This window comes from Aplysia californica, unplaced genomic scaffold, assembly GCF_000002075.1.
Source record: "Aplysia californica isolate F4 #8 unplaced genomic scaffold, AplCal3.0 scaffold00131, whole genome shotgun sequence".
NCBI lineage: Eukaryota > Metazoa > Mollusca > Gastropoda > Aplysiida > Aplysiidae > Aplysia > Aplysia californica.
The window spans coordinates 167,548-182,813 of record NW_004797401.1 but is presented as its reverse complement, the minus strand read 5'-3'; the positions used below and the strand labels follow the sequence as shown (position 1 = coordinate 182,813).

The 15,266-nt window shown below is 36.1% G+C and overlaps 1 protein-coding gene across 2 annotated transcripts; it reads left to right on the top strand.

Annotated features, from left to right (window-relative positions):
* Positions 1-704: 704 nt before the first annotated feature.
* On the top strand, positions 705-11,308 carry LOC101851728 (transcription factor MafF). Of its 2 annotated transcripts, none has more exons than XM_005096533.3 (2): positions 705-901; positions 5,897-11,308. In XM_005096533.3, the coding sequence occupies exons 1-2, from the start codon at positions 890-892 to the stop codon at positions 6,386-6,388; spliced, it is 504 nt and encodes a 167-aa protein (XP_005096590.1). In that variant the 5' UTR covers positions 705-889; the 3' UTR covers positions 6,389-11,308. The 2 variants fall into 2 exon arrangements, with proteins under 2 accessions (XP_005096590.1, XP_005096589.1); XM_005096532.3 differs by lacking the exon at positions 705-901 and adding an exon at positions 4,066-5,004.
* Positions 11,309-15,266: the final 3,958 nt, after the last annotated feature.

Here is a 15,266-nt window from a genome sequence, read left to right as displayed (position 1 = left end):
AGAGAGAGAGAGAGAGAGAGAGAGAGAAAAGAGAGAGAGAGAGAGGGGGGGGAATAAAAAAAAAGTTTTTGCTTGAAAGGTCTGTTATTATTGTGTGTGACTTTGAGAGGCGGAAGAGGGGAAACGGTGACAAAGAGATGTATGTACTGTGATAATATTTTTATCATAATTGTAGTCGTTATCTTAATTCTATTTTTATTTCCCTTTCTAATTTTTTTTCCTGCTAATTTCTTTCTTTTTTGAAAAAAAGGGGGAGGGGAGTGCATTTGTTCTTAAACCTTAACTCTTTGTCTTGAGGTTATTATCAATGAAATTCGATTGTAGACACGCTGATGCAACAAAGAGGAGGCCTATCTTTATTCTCTGGCGGGATAACGATGAGTCATATAAACATACTGAGCATTAAAGTTGAAATCAATACTCCGTCTTTCATGTCTTCGGCCCTGTCAGTATTGAGCGTTCGATAAATAAATGCTTCTAATTTTTTTCTTTATCGTTAGGGTGAAGGAGAAAATCGTAACTAGGATAGACTTCAATCTGTGCTCGAACGTGTGTCGCAATCCTAAAACAAGATCTCGCCTCTCCCACTCTGCTAGTGAAGCGTTGCTGTACCCAAAGTTACTAGGCGCTCTGCAACAACAAAGAAACCCGCTAGGTCGACGGTTTATTGTGGTCACAGCGTGCTTTGCTGAGTCATCACATCGGCACGTCTCGCGCGAACTCATACGAAGCTACAGCCGAAGTGATTTGCGTAAACTACGTAATTTCTGATGCTGTTAGTAAACTTAGCGACCACCTCCGTGGCTACATCTGTGAATTTCAAAGTATTTCAATTTGTTTTTCGAGTGGGATACATACAGTGATTTATACTTGAGACAGTGTGTGGAATATGAGTAAAAAGGTAAGGAAAACCTTTGTTTTCTTCAAATCTTTCTCGAATTCATTTTGACGAACCCTACCATGGTCTTTGTTTACGTTCTGTTTACAACACGAGGGTAGATCCCAGCTAGATGAATGGGAACTGCGCAGCTCCCAAATGTTGAGGTAGCCATTATGTAAGATGAAAATGTAGGGGTTTTGATTCTCATCCCTTTTGTTTTAAATTTGAAATATCTTAACTTTCCCGTTTATGTTGATCTTGGGGGAACGTTTGGTTGTATAAAGGAATATTGTAACGTTTGAGAATAAAGTAGGTCGCCTGACCTCGTGAGGGGTAAAATCTCTGTGTCATTGGACGAATCGAATTTTCCCACAACTGGCTTTGTTTACGTTTTCGATTCAATGACTTATCATCATCATGTCTTGAATATTGTCGTATTATTGCTTCATGTTCAAATTAATGAATAGCTTTGTTAATTAAAGTTCCGACATTTTTGTTGGTTATCAGCATTCTTATGGGTTGTGTTTGTGGTTCATTCTCATATCCTGATCGGGATCAGCCCATGTTGTCTGAAGCATACCACGCGGCCTGCTGGCCTCGGTCGCCCAAGCTAAAATAGATAGATCCGAGATCCGTTATGAGCGCCGTTGAGGGCAATGAAACTCTAGCATGTGAACGTGGCTGTTCTGAACATTTGATTCCCAACTTTCATGTTCTCCTATTCTTTTAAATAACAGTTCTTCCTTTATTCTGTGAATTGAATTATAATAACATACAAACGGTTTGAATTGGGTCATAAGAATATATAAGTAGACTACTAGAAGCTGTGATAAAATAAAGGGATTGCGGACTCGGGATTCCGATCAGTTGTTTTGTTGTATGACCAATAAGGCCTCAATAGTCTATGGGAATGGGTGTCATCGTCAAGAAAGGCATGTTATATAACTAGATCTAGATCTACAAATTTATATTTATAGGCCCTACCACCATCCAATATATACCCCTCCCCCCACCTCAGATTTCAAACTCCCATTCCGCGTTGGGTCCAGGGGTGTGTACATTTTACAAGGACCTGAATTTGAACTTCTTCCTGTTTACCATGAACTTCGATGAGCTCATCATCATTAAATGATAACAATCTAGATCTAGAATCTACGAATTTTCACGGGAATCCCATTCATGAATATCAATCTTTGGTAATTGTTTTCAGTGTGTATAATCTAGATCTGTTCATCTAAAAAATAATGACTAGATTAGTTAATGACTATTAGTGTAAATGTTCACTTACATCTGGCTGAAATTTCACACACATTGGCAATTAAATAAAATAAATAGCCTACTTTCCTGGGTCAGTCAGTGGTCCATTTGTGCATGAAACTGATTTAATACACACACATTCTGATATTGTTATTTCTCCATGGCTTCTTTTCAAGTGAAGATATATATATATATATATGTTTTTAAAAATAGAATCTCTATATTCATGCCATAGACCTGAAAGAAAAAGTATAGACCTGGCTTTTGAGAACAAGGCTATACAAATCATCTTTATAATGTTTGTATGTATAGTATAAGGTTTTACGGCGCTCGCAACTGCTAAGGTCATATGAGCGCGCGTTTATAATGTTTAAATAAATATGTTTACATCTATATTTTCATTAAGTGTGTAAGTTTTGAATCAGATTTAATTTAAACGTAGTATGTTACAGCAGATGAATTCAGGTTATTATAATGGCAGATCGAAACATTTCTCAAGGTACAAGAAGAGAGAAAGGACATGAGTTGAGCTCACTCTTCTTCTTGCTTGATAGACTATTTCTCAAGGTACAGAAAGGGCCTGAATTGGGCTCACTCTTTTTTCTCCCATTTATAGCTCATTCTTCTCTCTTTTGTGTAATTCTTGGGGTTGTATGTTGATGAGGGCTTCACATGTCCACCTTTTGAATCAGGTGAAAGATAATGTCAAGAAATATTCTCACAGTTTTTCAATCTTTGAGTCTTCAATCTTGCGAATGGTTTTTAATCTTTTGAGTCTACTGGTAAAAGCAGTATTTGATACAGGTTTGATATGAAGTGCTGCTTTCATTATTTACTCACTTGTAGAGAATTTAGGCACTTGTCCAACTATGAGCGACAGGCTTTCCAGAGGTGTACTTTTAATTTAACCTCAATTGTCTCACTTTGAAAGAATTGTATGAAAGTGTAACATGTTACATTCTGTATAGGTTTGAACCAAGATGACCCCCCCCTCCCCCCTCCCCCACATCTGTCGTTTTAAAAAGCTTTGTGAATTTATAGACACCGATCATCTCTTCCCACCCCCTCCATCCTTTCTTCTTCTCTCTTTGTCTTTAAAAATAAATACCAAAAAAATGGAGAATGAAAGGAGGTACATGTTCATAATATTACTTTTTCCTCATATGACTTTTTATTTTTCATTTTCCTTAAGTTTGGAATCAACTTTTCATGTAGTGATGTATTTTTCTCTGCCTGAGTGGGATCAAATGATTCTTCTATTTCTTCTTGGGATAATTCTCCACAGCCCAGTGTATTGGTGTGATTCCAATTTCTTTGCTTTGGATATGACCTACATTGTGTTAAGTAGGGCATTATTATGAAGCATGGCGAGGGTCGGACAGCTCTTGTTGAATATGGCGTGTTTACGCGTGAGTGATAGTCATGCAGACTATATTTTTTCTCTCTAAAAATGTAACTTGTAAGTTCTCTACATCTCGTCTAGGCCCTACCAAAAATCACTTTTAAAAATATTTTATTTTCATTAATTTAAAAAAGAGTTTCTTTTCTCCAAGAACCACGAGGGCGTTAACTGTTCTGCGTGAATTACATTTGAGTAGATTGGGTAGGCTATTGTGAAACAGAATGACAGAATGAGAACCAGGATTTTCGCACCACACCCCAAATTTTGACATTCCCCCGCTCAAAACATGTGTGTAGCTTCACGGATATGGCGCTGGTTTTTTTTTTTATCTTCGAATTCGACCCCGATAGTGTAAAGTTAATGATTTGGTTATTTTTCCAAAGTTGTTTTAAGCCCCACGGTAAAATTATCCCGTTGTGTCGGCTTAGCTTCGTCCATGACGACCAGTTTCTTTGTTCTGCTGTGCGTGGCGTCGCTAGTTTCAAAATAATCTGCTTGCTCATGTCTTTGTTTAGTACGTCTAAAAATAGTACTGCGCACGCAGTGTAGACTGGGGTCTAGTTGCTGACTTCATCAAATAAAAAAAGCGTTCGCGGGCTGCGCATGGCGTTGGAGCCTGGCGCATTTCGTCATCGCGAAGGGGCGGGGCTTTGCTCGGGGTCACAACGAGGTCGATCAGACATGCGCAGATTGCATTTCGTTGCGTGTCTTGTTTTCGTTAGAGAAAACGTAAACATTGACCCAAAGTCAGATAACAAAATGTCTCAATTCTTGTATTTTATTTCTTTTGCACCCAATTTTCGTATAATATCAATGAATACCATGTTATATAATGGTAGTTTGAAAAAAAAAAATCGATATGGTAAATGAACCAATGCTTGTTCATGGTGGCAAAACTGATCTTGCTGTAAAATCATGATGAATCAGCAAAAAATAGTCCACGACAGTGTTTTGTAGCCGTAATGTGGGTACCTCTCACTTTGATTGGAGGAAACTGGGTCTAGATCTCAGTTTATACGGAACGGAAAACATGTTTCAGTTCTTCCTTGCTGATTTTGCTGAACCGAATTCATTATGAAACGCAATTTTTTTCTTGTGATCTAAGATAACTGGTTTTTCATGATACATCGTCCATTGTACTCACACATTGTTGCTTCCCACAGAAACACGTAACACTCAGCAAAACTAAATCGAGATCTTGTCGCGTGTCAGTGTGTGAAGTGATAACGGATTCTACCCAGAAAAATCACCTTTTATGTAGTAGATCTAATCTAGACTAGATCTACACCATTAATACTGTCGGTGTCCACATTCTGTTCCGTGGACGCTATTTTGTTGTTATTGTCTCAAAACATCACTTATTGTGACACCGTTTTACCGTTTTACACTCATAGTAGTTTATTAATAGCGTGTTCAGTTATATAGATCTATAAGAAATACGCTCACAGGCATGGATGACCAGGAGGTAAGAACACATATATATGCGCTAGCTTGTTCTTGGTCATTTGTTGCCAGTTGCTGCGGTTTATTTTAATCATGTGATTAAATCTTTGCCGAAAGTTTGAAATATCTACTATATTTTCTTAGGGTATAGCTTCCTTATTGACCTTTCTGGCCTGTTTTCTTATGCCCTGTTATTGTTTCATGCCTTACCTGTCCCAGTGACACAAGTATCAAGATGGACATTAATACTGTATATATGCGTGTAATAATTTTGTAGTTTTGTATACTTTTCCTAAACATACACATTTTGTACACACTCACAATGAATGATAACTTTTTAACAGACATTTGTAATGCAGGTTTTGTACTTGGAAATGATAAATGTCATTGCCATTGATTTAGTCCGGTTGAGACTGAAAGAGACTCAACAAATATTCAGTACATTTATCCTTTTTTTTAAAGAGGAAAGGTGAAATTTGTGCTGAGTCAGTACGATTAAGTATTGTTGCTTGAAGGGTGTTTTTAAAAATCCACGCTCGAAATTATGTTTTAAGTACATTGAGTAAAACTGCACAGAGATGTTTTCAAATTTGCTTTAAAATTTGTTTTCTTTCTTTTTAAAAAGTTTGTTGAACGAATTTATTTTCTGTTTATAATGTTGTGGTTTATTAATCAAATCAGTGTTTCTCACCGCTTTGTATTTTCCCCAGTAGTTTAGAGACAAGGCTGTTTGACATTGTTTCTGTTTTGCACTTTTGAAATATGATGTCCATTTCCCACAGGTGCAACAGATTACAGGATGTATTCCTCATCATTGATCGGTGCACTTTTGGCAAGTAGTTTGGAAATAATAGTCTCCCTTAAAAATATCTTCTTTTGGATTGAATCTAAATAAATCTTTGTTTTTATTTCAGATATTTTTATCCCAAGTCAAGTCAGAGGAGCTGACGGCCGCCGCTGCAGCTGCTAGGGCACCAAGCACTAGCCCTCCTCTGACTCCGAATCATTCTTCCATCAGCGATGACGACCTCGTGTCTCTATCAGTAAAAGAACTGAATCGTCTCCTCAAAGGGCTTTCAAGAGATGAAGTGACAAAGTTGAAACAGCGACGGCGAACCCTTAAAAACAGAGGCTACGCCGCGAACTGCCGAGAGAAGAGAATCTCCCAAAAAGAGGAGCTTGAAACAGAGAAAGACAAACTGCGTGCTGAGGTTGATCGGTTACAAAGAGAGAATAATGTCGTTAAAATGGAGTTGAATGCTTTAAGGAACAAGTGTGATGCACTGGAACAGTTTGCTCACCGAAATGACATTCGTGTACTAACACAGCCTCACGTTGTGTCACCAATGCATGGGTCCATTGTTGTCAAGTCGGAAGCAATGTTGCCCAGTTCGACTTTGTCGTAGCAGCAGCGATCATCTGAGATGAAAAAACCCACGCGATTTCTTCCTATTCAAAGAACTGACACATTACACATAAGGCAAAAAATCAGACATTGTCAGTCAACATTACATAATATATTACATAATTGCAATCATGAGGCCTTGAACTATCACTTAAACCAAGTGCAACAACACTTATTTTGATACAGGGACTTCCAATCTTTATTCTGTTTGCTGCATCGCCATATTCATATATCACTTGTATCTCCTCGCCACTATGATCTGCCATGCTTAGTGGAACAAGAGGCGGAGGCGTTTCACTTCATGGATGACAACGAGTCTTCTTTTCCACCTAACATTGCAATATTACAAAGTACACAGTGTGAGCCAAAATCACTATGTCCTTACCACAGTTATTTGTTTGTCTGGTAATTGTGTGGAGTCTCTATGTATGTTGTTTTAGTTATTTCTGAAAGAAAAGAAAGTTCTGGGGGAATTGTCTAGCATTTGAAATTTGAGTTGAAAATTTTATGAAGATGTGTCTTGTAGTGTATGCTTGATAATTGTTTATAGATCAGTTTCAGTTTAAAATTCATGATTTTAGGGAGTCAGGGTTTTTAGAAAACTACTTTTAAGTCTTGGTTACTCTAACTTGGTTGCTTAAAATTTGAATCGACAGTTTGCAGTTTGTAAATAGGATATTTTGCAATTTTTGTACCTTCTTGTTTTCAAATGGTTCGGAAGGCTACCATCCTCCTTTTGTGCCAGATTATTTTGTCATTAATGTCATTATATTCTTATTATGCTTTGATTCAGATTAAGGTAGGTCAGATTCAAAATGTCCATGGTGTGTTTGTTTTTAGGGAAGATTTTCTTTCAGTGATGATGTGATGTGAAGAAAGGACAGTGTTTCAATTTTTTTGGTTATTGATCTGTAATAGTAATTCAGTGCTATATTTTCTTTTGTTATGAACATCTGAAAACTTTTATAGAGAGACCTTAAAGTTCAACCAATATCTGTCGTTAAAGTTTGTATGCAAAATCAAGTTCAGACAAAAAAAGGAAGCACTTCTCAAAAATTTTGTGTGGGACCCAATATTGACTCGAATGAAATCAGTGAAGTATGTTCATGTTTTACATAATGTAGAAGTAGATCAGGTAGTATGCATATTAAGGCTCCTGAGATGCTTTGCTGCTTCGGAAAAGGGAAGGGATAAGGGCCTGTTGTGTTGATTTAAAATGTGTATGTATTGTCATTACGATTTCCATCATAGACCATTTGCCCTGATGACGACAGGTTTGTTTTGTTCTAGAACCAGCTGTATTGGATATGGATTCAGTGCAAATGTAGATGAGGTGCAGGATTGATATGCTCCCTATTTTTTAATTTTTTTTTAAGGAAACGTTTTTCCTCTTGTTTCAAAGGAAGTGATCCCAGTCTTTTCTTGCGTTTTCCTTCTTTTGAAGAAAAGTGGTCATTGAAGAAAAATTCCATATATGAAAATGATGGGAATAAAGACTGAATAGCAGCTGTAAGGTATTATTTCAATATATGGCCAAGCTTAATGCATTCCAAAAGAGATCGAATAGTATGACTTTTATTTCTGATTGACTGATGCTTTTGGTATAATCGGTCTTGAGTTTTTTTGTTATTATTGTTGTTATTTAATTTAAAGAGGATTTTGTCCTGAAATCACTTTGTCTTACAAGACATGGATAATGTTGACCTTGCCACTGAAAAGACATAAAGTGAAAGTTTTTATCTTATATGTAGTTTCTCTCCTATGTTTTAATTGGCAAAGTCCTTTCTGGTTCTGTGTCTGTTTGTCAAAATAAGGATATTTTCTATTTAGTCGTGGGTGTATACTTTTCTTTCGTGGTGGGTTTTTGGTTTCTTTTTTTATAATCCTGTCCTTAATTATTTTCATAACATAGTTTTGTGGTAAACATAAAGTTCAGTTTAGTACCTGTTTGTATTTTAAGTTGTTATTGTTGCTCTACCCCACCAAGGGAAATGATGGTGCTGAAAAAAAATCATTTGTGCTATTTCTACCTTTTTTCTCCGTCTTCTCCTTTTTGTCATTCAGTGGCAAGGTACTGGAATGTGCAATATATGATTGGAACTGATTGTTGCTTAAGTGGTATATTGTCATATGTATATTTTCATATTATGTCATGCATTACTCTTTGTATCATTCACATAAGTGTTATATATATATATCCTAAGTTTTGTGTCCGTCTATCTGGGAAATATCAAATTTTGTGTTGTTCATCTGTGTCTTATTGTGTAATACGTTTGTTGTTTTTTTAAAATATGTATTATAATGCCGTGTACAGTTATGACGAAAACAATATATGTTGATCATGTTGTAGTGTATAAATGAATGTTATGTTTTTACCTGACATGGGTTACTGTTTGGGAGATGGTTGTTGCTTTGAATGGAAGCTTTGTAATTGTTAACGCTGTTTGCATTGTTTAGAAAGGTTAGGTTGTACGGATTTATTCTTTTTCCATTTTCAAAAATCTTTTCCTTTTTTTTTTAAACGAGGGAAATGGGTTGTAGGGTGCTGGAATACATCGTCTTTTGAGTTTAAAGAATCTCAGAAGTAAACTTACGTAAATTAAACTTAAAACATTATGTACGTGTTTATCTTGAAAAAAATAGCTGTCCCATTAGTGGCTTTAAAGAAGGGTTTGTTACATTTTATTATAGTACAGACACTCTCCTTGTGACAAGTGGTATATACTACTTTCTTCCTGCTGTTCCAGAGGTTTTAGATGTTCCCAACTTTTTGCTTGGACTTATTATAATGTAACTTGGACAGTCCTATTTTATGTGCTTGGTGCCACCATACAATCTTGGTTAATTGCATGAGTAGACTGTTTGACAATACCGGTATACTGTTGTTTCTCTAATAAGGGTCGATACACAAAATGGAAAGATATTTCTTCAGAAGTATACAAGTGTTTTTATCGTGTCATTGTTTAACTGAATTTCATTTGTGCCTTAAAGTGATGATCTTTTTGCAGGGGAGGGGGTCCATGTAAAGTAATCAGAAGCCAGTTTTATTAAGGAAAATAAGATGAGGGAGAAAACAAAATTTTTTGCTTTTTTTTAGCTGATTCAATACTTTTAAATTGAAGTTAAACTTACATCTAATGCCCAACTGAAAATGTGTTTCTATCTTACACAGTATTGATAAGAAGGTACATATTTTTATCTCCTTGTGTCTGTTGCTATAGATGTAATGCTATTATTTTGGTGGCACATATGATTAAATCCCAATCTTCTCCTGAAACTGCTGTAATCTATGTTCTCGTTATTGCTGTTGATGTAAGTGTAACTGAAGGAGCGCAAGTTCTTTTTGGGCATGGAAATCTAGTCAAATCTTTCAGTACAGATTTGTTACTTCAACATTGTTTTCTTTTGAAATGCAAGGAAGTTCAGCTTAAATTAATTGTATAATTAATTTGACTCGAAAAATAAAATTTTATGTTTATTTTTTTTATAAGAGAGCTTACCAGAAAGACAACATTATTTCTTGACGCAGAAACAGGGGGAATGAAATGTCTCCAGATTTAGAGACTTGAGGGTATAAAGAAACCATCTGCGAGTGCAGTATCTTATTTTGTAAATACCGCAAGTGACATTTGTGCATATTTGTCATCTTGAGCTTTGGAGGGGAGGGCACAGCTCTTCAGATATCTTTTTAAAACATCTGTGTAATCATCGAGTCTTGGGTGTGTTACAAGTCCACATGTTGTTTTTCACAATGGGTTCTTGACCAGTATGACCAAGGGGTTTCCTGGACTGATGGCTGACTGATGTTGATTTGTTTTGTATGGAGCATTGATTTTTGTCTTTTTATACAGTCTGGAAATGGAGTTTTTGCAAGCAAAAAGCACAAGTATTTACTGTGCTTTTTAAAGTAGTAACTTACAATTATATTCTGAATTGCGGTTGGCTGTAAGCACGACAGTAAAGAATTTGTCTTTTGACACATGTTGTGTGATCAGTCAAGCTGATGTTAAAAGTAGCTGGACGTTTACCCCAGAGGCTGTTTTAGATCTCTAAATGATCTTGTTTCCGGGATATTTATTAATGGTACATTCTGGTTTTTTTGCGGGTTTTTAAAATTATATTTGTCAGTGAATCCTTAAAGGATAAAATGGATAGAAAATGTCTTTTCGAATTTTTTAAATTTCAAGTCCACCTTGACTGTTCAACATTATCTAGCTGGCTGTCAATCAAACATATTGCTTTGTCTGTGGAATAGGTCACACAAGTGTAATATTTTATTGCATCAATAACAAAAGAATAACTAAAGGTTGTGACCTTTGCTTACATAATAATCATTGATGACTGAACCAATCCAGCTTATCAAACTATGATTTCATTTGACTGATTTTCAGCTATCAATTGAGTAAAAGTTTGGCACCGCAGAACTATTTTCCAATTAGGAATTAGTTTTACTTCTATCTAAGTAAGGCCTGGTGAGGAGCTGCCTTTCAATTTGTTACTCCAATCAAACGATCAACTTTAAAGATTAGTTCGTAGAACATTTCAGTTTCTTAATTGAAGAAGAATTTTTGTCGTGTTCATTATATCTATTGAAACCGAAGGCTTGTCTCTGAAATGTTGACACGGTGTTATTTTCTGAAATGTTAAAACGATTTTATTTTGTAGTGTTTAAAGTTTCAAGGAGATTTTGGGCTTTACTTTTTTTAAGTTACTTAAAGTTTGCTAGTACTTTTGTTGGTCTTGGTTTACACATCAAGGATTTTTCTGATGGCTGTGTTCATAAGAAATGTTTTCAAACTTTACAATATAAATTCTCTATATTATATAGATTTATCTTTCTCATGGAGTCTACTGCAGTCCCTGACTGTGGCTTCAGGTTGTCAGTCAGGTGGTGTTGGAAGAAGGGAACTGTTGAAGAAAAGAAAAAGAGAAATGAATTGTTTTAGATGCATGAAATATGTTTTTAATGCTCCAACAGGGAAGTAATATTTGTCAGTGTTTTCTGTACTGTTGACGATAAATTGTTGTCAAGTGTTTCAAAAACAAGGAAGGATCTTTGCTGAGTACTGTTGAATGAATCATTCCAGGAAGTGCTTGGTCAAGAAATGTGTATTGTGTATGCATTCAGGTATTTGATAACAAATATTGTCTATTGGTATGCATTCATATTCATATATATACCTGTCATCGTGGTCTCTCTTGACTGCTGAGCAATGTGTGCGATGTATGCTGTTATGAATGTGCACAGATCCTGTATCGCTGCATCCCTGGACATGAAATATTATTGTCTGACATATTCGGTTTAATGATGATGAGAAAGATCCAATTTTATTATGCTGAAAAATGTTATAAATAATTTTTCTAATGTGTTACTTTTTAGTAATATTGTGATGTTTTGAACTCTAAGGGATCTGTGTGTCAGTATCGCTTCCCATTTTGTCACGTTCATGATCCCATTACAGATGTCATTTTTACATGCCCATTCCACACCTACATTAATTGGATGAATGTGAAATGTACCTAACCTGCCAAAATACACACAGGTTTTAAAGGGTATAGACGACGTTAAAATTTTCCAATTCAAAATGTTTGTACTTATTGATCCAAACATTGAAAATACTAATAGTTTCACACTTTTAACTTCATCATCAATATATTTTGGGGATTAATGTGTGGGGGTCAAATCTATGGTAAGGCAGACATAGTTTACTTTCAAAAGTAATTTCTTCATGACTGACTCTTTGGAACTTGTTTAATTTCTGCTAGGAGCGAATGGGGAAAAACTTTTGGGGTGTTGTAGAAAAATGAGGGAGAAATCCAGAGCCCTCTTGAAGCATCAGAAAAGGAAAGGCTCCCCCCCCCCCCCCCCCCCCCCCCCCGCCCTAATTGTAACAAGTGTCTTATAAAGGGTGCGAGCCTTTTTAAAAATAAAAATGATATCTTTCTTTCTTGAATGTAGAACTATCAAAGCAACAGAATAAAGTACCTGGTTTCATCAGAGGTAATTTCTTTTTGAATTTGGAAACCCCCCCCAAAAAAACCCTTTGAAAATATCACAATTTCCAAATGCTATAATAATTGACTTCATCTTATGCGATTTTACATAGATCTAGTTCTTAGTTGATCAAAGGTAGTAGTGAGGTTCACAGGATGTCAGTCATATGTAATTCTCTGCTGTTGATGATCAAAGGATTAAAGAGTTCAGCTGCATAAGAATGAATAGGGCAAGAAGCGGTGAAACATACAACTTAAATCAAAGGAAATTTTTACATACACTTATCGAGTAAATCATTGGAAAGAATTTTTGTCTATTCTATACTGTCTGCTTTTATATAGGTTTGATTGTCCTCAGTTTATCTTTAAAAAAAAAAGAATCAAACTAAATGATAACCTTTATATTGTGAAACATCGAGCAAAATGACTTACTTGGGACAAAATGGCGAATTTTATGTGTGCTATATTGAGTCTTTATTGTTATTATTGTTTATTGTTTCAAAAATTTTACACTATTCAGATTTTTTTATGAAATATTATTTCCAAGTCAAAGAGACAGTCCTTAGATACTGATTTGATGTTGTGAGGCTTTTGCTTAAAATGTCACGGTGTTGGGTCTCCTTAATTTTTTAATTATCTTTTTCTGGCTGTGAAACTTAATTTCTGTTAGTGTGTTGATTTTATTGTGAAATGGTCACAGCATTGTTGTTGAGTTTGTTTGTTTTTGTTTTTTAAAATTATTATTATTATTATTTTTGTATCTGAAGACGGCAATATTATGTGCAGAAAATTGGTATGCTGTCATTAAGCGTCATACGTTTAGTACATACAATCATAGATTTCTCATTTTGAACTTCTGAGAATGTTCACTACTAGTATTTTTTATTTGTTTTTAGTGTGTGTGTTTTTTAAAAATACTTTGTGAACAGTTTTTAATGTACGCGTAAATGGAAAATGTACATGCTTGCAGCATTTTATTTTTACGGTGGTTTTTGGCAGACGGTACATGAGGTAGCAAGTGTCGTAACAGCATCGTTATCATCATCATTCCAGTCTGAACATTTTGCTTCATCCTTTTTTTGACATACAGTTTTTGCAATGTGAGCAAAAAATGTTTGAATTAAAAAAAACATTTTTCTGAAATAATGTCTTTGTATAAAATTTATTTTCTTTTAATGTAGTAAATTTCATACCTTGAAGCGGGGTGAGAAGTGAGAGTATCCGATAACAGGTGCCAAGCTGTAGTTTGAAAGAAGGCTAACTGTAGTGTAATCTTTATGGCTAACAGCCATGTGAAAAGGAAGCTGTTGGTGCTGAGCGAACCGTGTTATAAATACAAGTACCGGTTCCACTCCTTGGAATAAAGCAGCCTGTTGTAGGCACTATGGTTGCAGTTATCCCCACATTCGTACACACTTAGAATACATGTAGTTGTTTACTACTTCAGTTCATTGAAGAATACCTTTAAAATTGTGGCAGCAGCAGATCGACAGTGTAGACTTGTGGATTATGTTCACCATTATTTCCACACTGCTCAGGACAGGCTTCGCTGGAGTAATGCTGTTTATGGCCTGTGCTCCACTGGGAGTTAAAAAAAGGCAAGAGAGAGAGAGATTATTTCCACGCTTTGGAAAAAATACATTTTTCGTGTATTAAGTCCTTTGCTAAAGGTGCAAGATTTAAGATTTCTTCATAAATGTAAGTAGGGGTTTGTCATTTTAGAAGAACTTTTTTTTTAGGGGAGAGGGGGGGGGGGGGGGGGGAATTTGCAGTCGTGAGAGGGTCCTTTCTTTTCTATTTTCCCTTCCATTTTCCTTTGTATACTTTTCTTCCTGTCCTGTCTTTGACTCTCGTTCTTCTCTCAGCCTATCTGAACTTCTGCTTTTCTGAGTTCATTGCTATGTGTGGGGGGGGGGGGGGTGCTCTGGTGTGGTTTGCTCCTTCTTTACTTTCTAAACTTCTATTGTCCTGATCTCTCCTTTTTTGTGTTTGTTACTCTCCTGTAACACCTCTAATCTTCAGTAATTGTTCCAAGTGCCGTAAAACTTTCACTAAAGCTTAAAAAAGTTTACTACCACTTATGTTGCCAGATTCATGTTTCAAGGCTCAAGAAGAAAATGACCACAAGCTTTAGGCTAGTAATAAACAGAAACCAGTATAATGCTGACTATACAGAGTATCTCTGTCTGTCTGCTGGACTTTGCATCCCTCTCGCCCCGAGCTGAGCTTGACTGGCAGGGTTGAGGCAGCCCACATTAATCTGAGTTGTGTTGATGGGGGTTGTAAAAAACATGCATTTGAAACTGTCCAAGACAATCGCGGTTGGTTTGAGGGCAACACAGGTAGGCCCTACTTCTTTATTTTCCCTCTGGTGTATCTGTCTTTCTGTCTGTCTGTCTGTTTTACTTTTTCCTAGCACTGACCATTACTGTGTCGGTGTGCTTCTCTTTACTGAAACAAACAAATTAACTAAGACGATTACCTGATGCCAAGGAGGAAAGTGATTATCTTAGACAAATGTCCTCTTGGACAGTGTTATTATAGTATAGAAAAAAGGAAGGGGCGGTGTGTGGTTGGTGGCTGCTCTGGTGTGGTTTGCTCCTTCTTTCCTATGAAACATCTATCGTCCTGATCTCTCCTCCTCTTTTGTGTTTGTTATTCTCTTGTAATACCTCTAATCTTTGGCACTTTTATTAGTTGCGAGTGCCGTAAAATCAGCATTTACTTTCTTTTTTAAAAGAAAGACAGTAGTCGGTGACACCATAATAACGTTTGTTGCGGCAGAACAATGACCACTAAAAAATATATTTAAAATATTTCCCCCCGAATTTATGTCGGTTTATTTTTTCTTGGAAAAAACGAGGGAGGGGGGGGGGGGGGGGGGG